This window comes from Marmota flaviventris, chromosome 6, assembly GCF_047511675.1.
Source record: "Marmota flaviventris isolate mMarFla1 chromosome 6, mMarFla1.hap1, whole genome shotgun sequence".
NCBI lineage: Eukaryota > Metazoa > Chordata > Mammalia > Rodentia > Sciuridae > Marmota > Marmota flaviventris.
In genome coordinates, this window is record NC_092503.1 from 111,249,546 (window position 1) to 111,262,407 (window position 12,862).

The following is a 12,862-nucleotide window of genomic DNA, read 5'->3' on the forward strand; positions in this document are numbered from 1 at the left end:
AAGCTGAGGCAGGATTGTGAGTTCAAAGCCAGCCTTAGCAACTTAGTCCTTAAGCAACTCTGCAACTTCCTGTCTCTAAATAAAATATAAGAAAGAGCTGGGGATATAGCTTAGTGTTTAAGTGACCCTGGGTTCAATTCCTGGTAATTAATAAATAAATAAATAAATACGAAAAGAATTTAGAGGATCAATCTAAGAAGGATAATGGTGAGCTGTTAGTAATACTACTCAAAGAACAGAAAATGAAAGGAGAAAATTATCTAAGAAAGTACAAACAACAAATAAAAAAAACTCTCAGAAATAAAGACACCTATCTTTGGATTCAAAAGGCTTACTGAAAACAACTAAATAAATGAAAAAAGATTCACATAACAAGAAATGTCAGAGAAATTTAACTCTGGGGACAGAAGGTCCCAACTGTTTCTAGAAGTAATAAAGTTGCGCAACAGAAGTCATAATGGCATTACCTTCTCAATGGATCCTAGAAGTTAGAAAAACAATGCCTTCAAAATCTAGATGAAATATTACTTCTAACCTAGATTTCCACACACAAATTATCAATCAAGCTTATGGATATAATAAACATTACTGGGGCTGGGATTGTGGCTCAGCGGTAGACTGCTTGCCTAGCATGCGCGGGACCCGGGTTCAATCCTCAGCACCACATAAAAATAAAGGCATTGTGTTGTGTCCATCTACACATAAAAAATAAATATAATAATAATAATAATAAACATAAACATTACTTCAGACATGAAAATTTAACATCTAGGTATCCTTTCTTGGGACTCTGAAGAATCTATCAGTTCAGAGGGAGTAAGGAAAGATGAAGATATATGATCTAGAAAACAAGAGGAGCATGATCAGGGAAAAGCTCCAGGGGGAATGGTACAGGAGGATAGAGCTGTGAAGCTGTGTTGGGGAGGGCTCCAGGACAGAGTGTATGATAGGTCTGAGCAGTTATAAACTCAATTGCCAGGCTTCTGACAGACCAATTGCACCATTCAGAAACAAAACAAAACAAAACAAAAACAGCTAGAAATATATACATACATATATATATATATACACACACACACACACACACACACACACACACACACACATATATATATAAAATCAAGTACAGGAAAAGGTAATTATTAACTATAGGAAAGACAAAAGGAAATACAATATGCAACTTATATCAGAAGAGACAGTTCTAAATACTGACAATTGATTTAACCAAAATATGATATAATTTACCAGTCAACAGAAAGATAATGTTGAATTAGAAATATGGAGGTAAATACTAGAAGAGACAAGTAAAATGACAGAATTGGGGGTGGAGAGAGGAGCATGGGAGATAGAGGACTGATGTTTGTTTCCTATTAAAGCCATTAAATTCTCTATGCATTGAATTACTTGGTAAACACCAGGGACAGATTCCAGGTGGTTATACATGCATGTCACCTTACCCTCATAATAACTGAGTCATCCTTACTTTACAGATGAGGGAATTGGGGTTTAAAGAGGTTAAGCAATTTGCTTAAAGTTACAGTTAACAAGCATTGGTGCTGGGAACTGAACCAAGTAGTCTAGTTAAAAATCTATACATTTTGTAATTAATTGGCTATGGGGTAAAAACAGGATTGAAAATACTGGGTTACTAAGAGTTTTATGGGTCCATAGTAGAAACATGGAAGTCAGAAGTTTAGTGGGGAAACTGAGTAGTTTGTGGAGTTATATGTCCTGATGAGATATCAAGGATCCTTAGATGGAAACTGCAGGAAGTTGGCAATGCAAAATAGAAGAGGTTGATAAGAGTCAAACATGCCACATGGTTTAGATTTTTTTTTTCCAATATACTGAAACAAATACCATCCTGGAATTCAAGATCAGTATTCAAGATCCGTATTCTGTAACATTTGCTTTCTAGCTTGCCAAATCATATTGCTACTACCTGCTGACTTAATTTCAAATGGACTAAATATAAAAGAAGTAAAATAATATACTCACTTAGGATGAAAATTAGGCCTGAACCCTTCAGGGAGCTGTAATTCACCCATATTCTCTGAATTCTTTGAAGAGGCAGTATCTATAGAAACAGGCATTTTATACCATTATTTAATAGATCGCAACACTTTTCTATGTTTCGGTCATGTAGGCAAAAAACAAAAACAAAAACCAGGAAAAAAATGTTCCATTAATAAACACTGGCATAATATCCATATAAAGCATGAAAAATACCATTGCTTTGGTTGAATGAGGTACTTTCTTCAATTACTTAGGCTTTTCCTCGTGATAGAGTCAAAAGAACATGCTATTTTGTTTTTGTGAAAACCAATGATATAAATTCTGCTCATATTGTTTCTCCAAAGTCATAAGTGCAATGCACCTTCTATGAAACTTGGGGAGCCTTTGATGCAGCTAACAATAAAGCCCACCATGAACTACAGTTAGCCTTTTAATAATCTCCTTCATCCCAGAAGATTATTGACAAAATGGAATAAGTGGGAAATATTTTCCATAAATTCCCATGAGCTTGTATATTTTTAAGGTATGAAAAGTAACGCAGTAAGATAAAATTCAGTTGTCAAGACAAAGAAAATTAAAATGAATCAAAATTTTAAATGGAATCTTTCTCTTTTAAATGATTTCTTCTGAAAATATATTTTCCAATCATTTCAGACTTCAGAGGAAAAAAATAAAGAAAATGGGTTACCAGAACTTACTGGGAGTGCTTTCTTCTTTCCTAAGAACCTGTAATGCTTTTATTTGCTGAGATATTGTTCTAATCCATTGACTCAGATTTGGTTGGTCTGAAAAATTTGACCTGCTAGAAAAGATTATAGAGAACATATAGTACTTTATTTGTAGTTACTAAATATACAAAAGACTTCTTAAATCATCACAGGTAAGTACTTTTGACACATTTCAATTTTTTTTTTTTTTTTTTTTAAAGGCAAGAGGAAATTTGCTGCCTTAAAAAAACCTGAATAGGGCTGGGGCTATAGCACAGTGGTACAGCGCCTGCCTCGCACATGTGAGGCCTGGGTTTGATCCTCAGCACCTCATAGAAATAAATAAATAAAGATATTGTGTCCATATTAAAAAAAAAAAAAAAAAAAATCCCTGACTGGTCAATGGAAATAAAAACATTAAGGTCATTAGGTGGTAATAACATTGTTTAAAACTTTACTTTCAAGCCAGATGCAGTGGTGCATGCCTGTAATCCCAGCAATTTGAGAGGCTGAGATAGGAGGATCATGAGTTCAAAGGCAGCCTCAGCAACTTATCGAGACCTTGTCTCAAAATAAAATATAATAAGGGCTTAGGAATGTGGCTAAATGCCCCTGAGTTCAATCCCTGGTACCAACAAAACAAAACTTTATTTTTTTCAGTGCTGCAATTTGCTGGAATTTCTTAAATATCATAATCAATACCACTAATATTTATTAAGTGCTCACTATGTGACAAGCTATTAGCAAAAGCACTTTACTGTAAGCCTCTCACAGTATTAGATTTAATCCTCAAATATTCACATTTATATATTACTGTCTCTATTTTACTGATGAGGAAACTGAGGTTTAGAGCTATGTAACTTGAATAAGGCCACAAGACACAAGGTGGCATTCAAATTCAGTTCTGTTAGACTCCAAAGACTGTATTCTTTTTGTATTATTACTGTCTTCAATTATAACTAAAACATACTTGACTCTCATGGGATAAGAAAATAAAAAACGGAACCACCAAAGCTGCAGGTGAAAGTCAACAAGTATGATTTCTCCCTATATGCAGTAAATCTATAATCATAATGATTATTATTTATTTGTATGTGTGGTGCTGGGGATTAAATCCAGGGCTTTGCACATGCTATATAAGTGCTCTACCACTAGAGCTATGTTCCTAGCCCAGTGATTAATTTCTTTATTTCCTCATTCTTTTATTGGTGCACTACAATTGTACTACCGATGGGTTTTGTTTCATATATTTGTACATGCACACAATATAACAATATAATTTGGCCAATATCACTCCCCAGCATTTTTAATGATTAATTTTTTATTAGTTCAAATGAAGGTGTCAATATGCACCACTACATTCCTTTATATTAAAACACATCAGCTTACATTGAAACCTACTGTGGTAGCATAGATTAAAACGTCAAAGTGTGAACTCATAAAATTCAAAGAAAAACCTGACTCTGCTTTGAATTGAATGCAAATAATTATACAGAAATAAATGACTTATATTCATAAAACTTAAATTAGTACAGGTTGAATATCACTTATCCAAAATGCTGTGACTAGAAAGAAGTATTTCAGATTTCGGATATTTTCTGATTTTGGAATATTTATGTATAGCACCCCTAATCTGAAAATTCAAAATCTAAATCCTCCAAAATCTGAAATTTCTTAAGTGTCATGTAGGTCCATTTCAGATTAGATATTTACAACCTGTATTTGTGCATATAAAGCAGATAGGAGAATTCTAAATTGAGAAATGAAGTTCAGATTTCAATAGTATACAGTATCAAATTAACGTGAAATGAGTATGTCCAGTACTGCTATTGAAGTACCCTAAAAGTGTCTAGTTAAGTTGCCTAGACTGGTTTTGAACTTGTGATCTTCCTGCAAGGAGGCACCCTTGGGTGGCTCAGGAACTTTCCATTTTAAACACCTTGTTAAGGCTGGGTGTGGTGGTGCACACCTGTAATTCCAGCAATTCACGAGGCTGAGAAAGAAGGATTGCAAGTTCAAGGCCAGCCTCAGAAACTTAGTGGTATCCTGTCTCAAAATAAAAAATAAAAAGGGCTGAGGATGTAGTTCAGTGGTTAAGTGACCCTGGGTTTAATCCCCAGTACCTCTCAAAACAACAAAAACAAATAAAAACAAAACACATTGTTACTGTTTGAATATGCAGTGTCCTCCCAAATCTCCTGGGTTAATGTACCAATGTTGAGAGGTGAAATGACTAGATTATGAGAGCTGTAACCTAATCAGTCCTTCCCAGTTTGAACAGACAAACTGGGTAGTAACGTTAGGCAGGTGGGGCATGGCTGGAGGAGGTGGGTTACTGGGGCCATGCCCTTGAAAAGTTCACCTTCCCTGAGGCGCCCCTTCCTCTTTCAGCTTCCTGACCACCAAGAACAGAAATCTTTCCTCTACATCCATAATCCATGATGCCCTACCTCACCTTGGGCCCAGAGAGACAGAACCTGCAGACCATGGACTGAACCTCTGAAGTCATGAGCCCAAATAAATGTTTCCTCCTCTAAGTTGTCTTGTTAGCTATTTTGGACACAGTGAGAAAAGCTGACATACACATCAACAGATTTTCATGTTACCAGTTTTACTGAGCATTTTTTATAAAACGTGAGGGAGATATTTAAAGTAAAGTGCCTAGATTAAAAAAAAAAAAGTCTTATGGGCACTTTGCCTAGCATGTGTGAAGCACTGGGTTCAATCCTTAGCACCATGTAAAAAATAAACAAAGTAAGGGCATTCTGTCTATCTACAACTACAAAAAATAAAAATAAAAAAGACTTATTTTTCATGAATACACAGAGATTTTATATCTTCTATAGTATTTATGGGTGAATAAGAAACCTGAATTTTGGCCTGTTCCTCCCTGAAAATCAAAATCATAACCCATAGGTAGTTAGAAGTAATAACTAGATGAAGTTATTTTATTTCCCAGGAAAGTACCTGGAAAACATTATGCAATTACCTATGGAGAGTTTCTTATTATTATTATCTTGAAAACAAACTATTGCTTTATTCTAAGGCATCATGAGTCAAAACTTACCTGTTAAAAATATTTCTTGGAGGGAGCAACAGAGGAATAACAGTATTACTCAAGCATTCACAAAGCGGGCAAAGGAACTCTCCATTTTCTACATCATAACTTGTATGTAAGCGTAACCTCTGTTGCCTTCGCTGCTCTTTAGCTTGAACGGAATCAAAATACCTTTACAATTAGAGAACAGGAGGCATCAAAAAAAATGGTAATTTATTTCAACAAAAGTCATAAGCATCAACATTTTAAGGATTTGTTTCTACAAATCCTTAAAAAATAAACTGAATTATTTTAACACTGGTACTATAATTTTTAAGTTGTTTTAACAATCAAAATGGATTAACAGTTTTAAAACAGGAAGAAAAAAAATGACTTGCAAACAAGTACTTTAGAAGCAACAACAGAAACTTCTGATATGATGGCTGTCTGGTTACTTCCACAGGGCTGACTTGTTTGGGGCAGTTCATGATAACTCAGTAAGCACAGTGCTAGGATAATAATACTGACTTGTTGATTTTCAGAAGCATAGAAAGTATCAAGGAAGAACAAATTTAGTGTTATCTCATCCTAACATAGGAGTCCTTACAGACCTTGGGGAGTAACAAAGTAAGGACTAACATCATTAGAATCAAGAGCTATTCACCTTGGATCTGAGGAAAGACAAAATTATTTTTCTAGAGCTTATCCCATTGTAAAAAGCCTTTTTTCCCCCTCTAGTTTATTACCTAACACAGATCTACACCCTTCTTTGGAGGGATAACAAAGAGACAGATATAAAACTACACCAAAAAATATATTTGACATACTTTGAAATTTCTAATAACTCCTTTATACCTATGACAAAACAAATCACTTTCATTATTAGGCAAACAATATGGAGTTTTACTTTCAACACCTTAAGTTCTTTTTCATTTTCATCTACAGTGGAATTTCCTTTATTTAAAAATTCAATTTTGCACCTTCAAATAAGCTAGTATTAAGAATATAAATTACCTTTGCCAACAATGGGCATGCATAATGTGCCCACAGCTACCTGTGTGTGTTCCGCAAGACAGATCAGGGTGCATGAATAATGGATCATATTTTTCTGCATTATAAAACAAACAAAAACAAAACAACAACAAAATCCAAGCATTTAGTTTTCCTATAATAAATGTGCAACTTTAAATTTGTGAAATCCTTGATAAGGACTTGTAAACTTGAAATGAAATGCTAATTTTTTCCTTTCATTTAGGCTATCAATAATTTTTCTTAGGGTCAAGACCCTGGATTATTTAGGAAGCTGAACTATCTAATTTTCATCACTTTGAGAAAATTAATTAAACATTCCCATCTGCAAACTGAAATTGGAACTCTGTATTTAAGTAGTTAGTCCTCCACATTCTTGAGTTCCACATCCATAGATTCAATCAAAGGGAGAACAAAAATATTAGGGGAAATAAAATTGTACCTGTATTGATAAACAAACTATTCCTTATCATTATTCCCTAAACTTACAGTGTAACAACTATTTACACAGAATTAACATTGTATAAGGTAATTAAGTAATCCAGAGATGATTTAAAGTATACAGAAGGATGTACACTGGTTACATGCAAATACTATGCCATTTTGTTTGTATAAGGGACCTGAGTGCGTGAAAATTTTGGTGTCCATTGGGGTTCCTGAAACCAATTCCCAAGACTACATGTTCAATCTTTGGGCATCCAGAGATTCTAATTCCCTCCATCATGTCGTCATGCCCTGAGCTTAAGGTAAAAAGGTTAGTCTTCATGGGACTGTGTGACACAATGAACTCTAATAAAAAAGATGTTCTGACAATAAAGGGTGCTCCCTAGAAGACTCTGCCTATAAAGACACTCATGCATATAATAATCACAGTCACTGTACTAGAGCCAAACTGATAAAAGAATTATCTAAGCTTATACTACATCAGATGAGAAGGAAAATTAATTCAGAATTTTTTGTTCTGGGTATTAATTTTTATATTCAAAAGGAGAAGACAAGATAAATATCTTCTTGAGTTTTTTGAGTTTTCTATATATATTAATATAACTCTAAAATTCCATAATACTCTAGAAAGAATTACTAGAGTTTCAATATGCTTTATATATCAGGACAATGAAAATATAAAAACATAAAGAAAATCTTTTATGATATAAACTGTGAAAATATTTGGAAAATCCACTTATAGCCAGTCTTTTCTTTCGCAATATGTTAAACAAAATTAGGAACTCTATCTTTGACTCAGAATAAATTTATAAAGCACACAGTTCAAAGAACCATTTTTTAAAGATGAAACTTTTTTTTTTTTTTTTTTTTAGTAACTGGGATGCTTCAAGAGTCACATTATGAAGATTTTGCTTGTAGAGAGATTGCAACCCTACCAGTGGGCCCTTTAACCTTCTATTCTTCAATGTGAGCTCTTGAACCTTCTTTACTGTGAAAGTGTTTTGGAAATTCCTAATTTGGAAATTCCTGGTTAAAGAAATGCTTTGGAAATTCCTAAGACAGTTTCTTACTCTCAAAGTTGATTGGTTATCACACGTAGGAATATACACATAGTAAACAAGCTAAAGATGACAAACATAAAGGTGTGCTGTTCAGATCTCCCTGTGGGAATGAATGATACTCCTTTCAAGTCTTGGAAGAATATTTATTATCCATCTTTGAGAGAAAACTGGCTGGGCCTCCTTTCATGGTGATTTGCAACCAGTCATTTATCAGATTTAGGGTAAAAGATACAGTTTTCTCACCCCAATTCAGGGTAATTCTGATAGGTTATCAGGCTCCAGAGTTCCCATTAGGCTGGCTGAGGCCCTTTGGGGACTACATTATAGCTCAATGTCTCACTTTGCTCAAATCTGCTTCTTTTCTTTCTAAAGATGTTGATCCCAAGGCTCTCCCTAATAAAAGTCCTGCACAGTAGTCTCTGTTTCAAAATGCTCCTTTCTGGGGAACCTATTTGTGGTAGATATCACTATTCTAAGTCCAAATCTGGCTCTAGGCTTGCTACTCTCATAGGTAACTCACAGCACTGTTCTCAATAATCCATTCTGGCTCTATCTATGAGACAAAGTAATTACTATTATTTCAATGTATCAACAAAGTATGGACTTTACAAGTATGCTGAATGACAGGAAAGACGATTAAATACCACAGTATGTTACTATCACATCACAAGAAAAGCTTTTATTTGAATTTCTCCTATTTATCAGTTGTGTGCTTCTGGCTTGATATTTAACTGGTAGAGGGGTTCCATATCTATCTAAGTTAATTCCTGACAACTCACCTGCTAAAGATAGCACCATACCTCTGGAGTTAATGTTAGATCAATAAAATCTCTAAACACTAACAACCACATTAATTGGCAGTCATTATTAAGAGGATAAGGACCTGGCTATGACTTACCTGGATCCTGAATAAATTTTCTTCTGTTTTTTGACAATACAGTTGATCTTTGAACAAATGCTGCTAAGACCATTGCCCTGCTTTCCACTTTAACTTCTTGTTCTTCTTGACACAATATACAGGTAACAAACTGTCTTTGTTCAGGGACCTGAGTTTGTGCTGGGCCCAGTGCTATAAGTTTCACATCTGAAACCACAGGGCTGTAACAAAAAGGTTATGAACATAATGAATTAGTGTAAAAGGTTTCTATAGAATCATAAAACAGTAGACTCCAGGTATGTACCTTTTTTTTTTTTTTTTTGAGAATCTACTAAGAATTTTTATCGTGCAAATAAAAGATCATAATAGAAGACAAATAAATTAGTTGTTCTGACAATTTTGGACTTTAGTGCTTCTCTATGAGAGGGTCAGTTCCTATGTAAACAAAAATCAGCTGGGATTGTGGCTCAGAGGTAGAGCACTCGCCTAGTGTGGGCGGGACCCGGTCTGATCCTCAGCATCACATAAAAATAAAGGTATTGTCGCCCGCGCCCGGAACAGGCCCAGCGAACCGCTGGCGTGGTAGTCACGTCACCCCAATTGGAGTACGGGCAGAGCACAGCCGCCTCCCGCGCCCGGAACAGGCCCAGCGACCCGCCGGCGTGGTAGTCACGTCACCCCAATTGGAGTAAGGGCAGAGCAGAGCCGCCGCCCGCGCCTGCAAGGTAGGCAGACCTGCCACCGACCGGCAGAACAGGCCCAGGGGTCCGCGGGCGTGGTAGACACATCACACCAATTGGAGGAGGGGCAGAGCAGAGCTGCCGCCCGCGCCTGCAAGGTAGGCAGACCTGCGACCGACCGGCAGAACAGGCCCAGCGACCCGACAGCGTGGTAGACCGATCACCCCAATTGGAGGAGGAGCACAGCTGCTGCCCACCCCTGCAAGGGAGACTTTTCAACTATACAAGAGCAATATAAATATATAGAGGGAAAATTTCAATAACACAACAGTTTCACCAAGCAGAAAGAAACGCGAGCAGTATGAAAAGACAAGTAAAGAAAGGACCACAAGCAATGCAGGTCAACTCAACTTTAGAAGAGGTAATAGCTGCAGCAGATGGAATGTCAGATAAAGAATTCAGGATATACATGCTTCAGATGATCCGGAGTCTCAAGGAAGACATTAGACAGCAAAATCAGACAATGAAAGATCACTTCGACAATGAATTACATAAACAAATCCAAGAAGCAAAAGATCAACTATACAGGGAGATAGAGGTTATAAAAAACAAACAAACAGAAATCCTAGAAATGCAGGAAGGAATAAACCAACTTAAAAACTCAATTGAGAATACTACCAGCAGAGTAGAACACTTAGAAGATAGAACATCAGACAATGAAGACAAAGTATTTCAACTTGAAAAGAACATAGACAGCTCAGCAAGACTGTTAAGAAACCATGAGCAGAACATCCAAGAAATATGGGATAACATAAAGAGACCAAACGTAAGAGTCACTGGGATACAGGAAGGTATAGAGGTCCAAACCAAAGGAATGAGCAATCTATTCAATGAAATAATACGAGAAAACTCCCCAGACTTGAAAAATGAGACAGAATCCCAAATCCTAGAAGCCTACAGGACGCCGAATGTGCAAAATCATAAGAGATCCACACCTAGACACATTATAATGAAGATGCCCAACATACAGAATAAGGAGAGAATTTTAAAAGCTACAAGAGAAAGGAAGCAGATTACATTTAGGGGTAAACCAATCAGGATAACAGCTGATCTTTCAACACAGACTCTGAAAGCTAGAAGATCCTGGAATAACATATTTCAAACACTGAAAGAAAATGGGTTCCAACCAAGAATTGTGTATCCAGCGAAATTAAGCTTCAGGATGGAATATGAAATTAAAACCTTCCACGATAAACAAAAGTTAAAAGAATTTGCAGCTAGAAAACCATCTCTTCAAAACATCCTTGGCAAAACATTATAGGAAGAGGAAATGGAAAATAACAATGAAAACCAACAGTGGGAGGTAGTACAGTAAAGGGGGGAAAAATAATCAAAGCGGAAAACAAACCATGTTTAGTAACATAAATAAACAAATATGGCTGGAAGAACAACCCATATCTCAATAATAACCCTAAATGTTAATGGCTTAAACTCACCAATTAAGAGACACAGGCTAGTAGAATGGATCACAAAACAAGACCCAACAATATGCTGCCTACAGGAGACGCATTTGATAGGAAAAGACATACATAGACTGAGGGTGAAAGGTTGGGAAAAATCATATCACTCATATGGACTCCGGAAACAAGCGGGAGTGTCCATGCTCATATCAAATAAAATAGATTTCATGCCAAAGTTAATCAAAAGGGATAAAGAGGGACACTACATACTGCTCAAGGGAACCATACACCAACAAGACATAACAATCATAAATATATATGCCCCAAACAATGGTGCAGCTATGTTCATCAAACAAACTCTTCTCAAGTTCAAGAGTCTAATAGACCACCATACAATAATCATGGGAGACTTCAACACACCTCTGTCACCACTGGACAGATCTTCCAAACAAAAGTTGAATAAGGAAACTATAGAACTCAATAACACAATTAATAACCTAGACTTAATTGACATATATAGAATATACCACCCAACATCAAGCAGTTACACTTTTTTTCTCAGCAGCACATGGATCCTTCTCAAAAATAGATCATATATTATGTCACAGGGCAACTCTTAGACAATATAAAGGAGTAGAGATAATACCATGCATCTTATCTGATCATAATGGAATGAAACTGAAAATCAACGATAAAAGAATGAAGGAAAAATCATGCATCACTTGGAGAATGAACAATAGGTTACTGAATGATCAATGGGTTATAGAAGACATCAAGGAGAAACTTAAAAAATTCTTAGAGATAAATGAAAACACAGACACAACATATCGGAATCTATGGGACACATTGAAAGCAGTTCTAAGAGGGAAATTCATTGCTTGGAGTTCATTCCTTAAAAAAAGAAAAAAACCAACAAATAAATGATCTCATACTTCATCTCAAAATCCTAGAAAAAGAAGAGCAAAACAACAGCAAAAGAAGTAGAAGGCAAGAAATAATTAAAATCAGAGCTGAAATTAATGAATTCGAAACAAAAGAAACAATTGAAAAAATTGACAAAACTAAAAGTTGGTTCTTTGAAAAAATAAATAAAATCGACAGACCCTTAGCCATGCTAACGAAGAGAAGGAGAGAGAGAACTCAAATTACTAGCATACGGGATGAAAAAGGCAATATCACAACAGACACTTCAGAAATACAGAAGATAATCAGAAATTATTTTGAATCCTTATACTCCAATAAAATACAAGATAGTGAAGGCATCGATAAATTTCTTAAGTCATATGATCTGCCCAGATTGAGTCAGGAGGATATAGAAAACCTGAACAGACCAATATCAATTGAGGAAATAGAAGAAACCATCAAAACACTACCAACTAAGAAAAGCCCAGGACCGGATGGGTATACAGCAGAGTTTTACAAAACCTTTAAAGAGGAACTAATACCAATACTTTTCAAGCTATTTCAGGAAATAGAAAAAGAGGGAGAACTTCCAAATTCATTCTACGAGGCCAACATCACCCTGATTCCTAAACCAGACAAAGACACTTC

The 12,862-nt window shown here is 35.7% G+C and overlaps 1 protein-coding gene across 5 annotated transcripts in view; it reads right to left on the reverse strand.

Annotated features, from left to right (window-relative positions):
* The window catches only part of Ubr2 (ubiquitin protein ligase E3 component n-recognin 2), a 140,816-nt gene that overhangs the window by 24,218 nt on the left and 103,736 nt on the right, over positions 1-12,862 (reverse strand). For 4 of the 5 annotated variants that reach the window (XM_027950387.2, XM_027950386.2, XM_071613385.1 and 1 more), the window contains 5 exons: positions 9,193-9,392; positions 6,775-6,868; positions 5,791-5,952; positions 2,715-2,818; positions 1,999-2,077 (listed from right to left, as the gene is read on the reverse strand). In XM_027950387.2, the coding sequence (XP_027806188.1) occupies positions 1,999-2,077; positions 2,715-2,818; positions 5,791-5,952; positions 6,775-6,868; positions 9,193-9,392 (639 nt within the window). The remainder of the gene's footprint in view (positions 1-1,998; positions 2,078-2,714; positions 2,819-5,790; positions 5,953-6,774; positions 6,869-9,192; positions 9,393-12,862) is intronic. The other variant, XM_071613383.1, reaches the window with a different exon arrangement.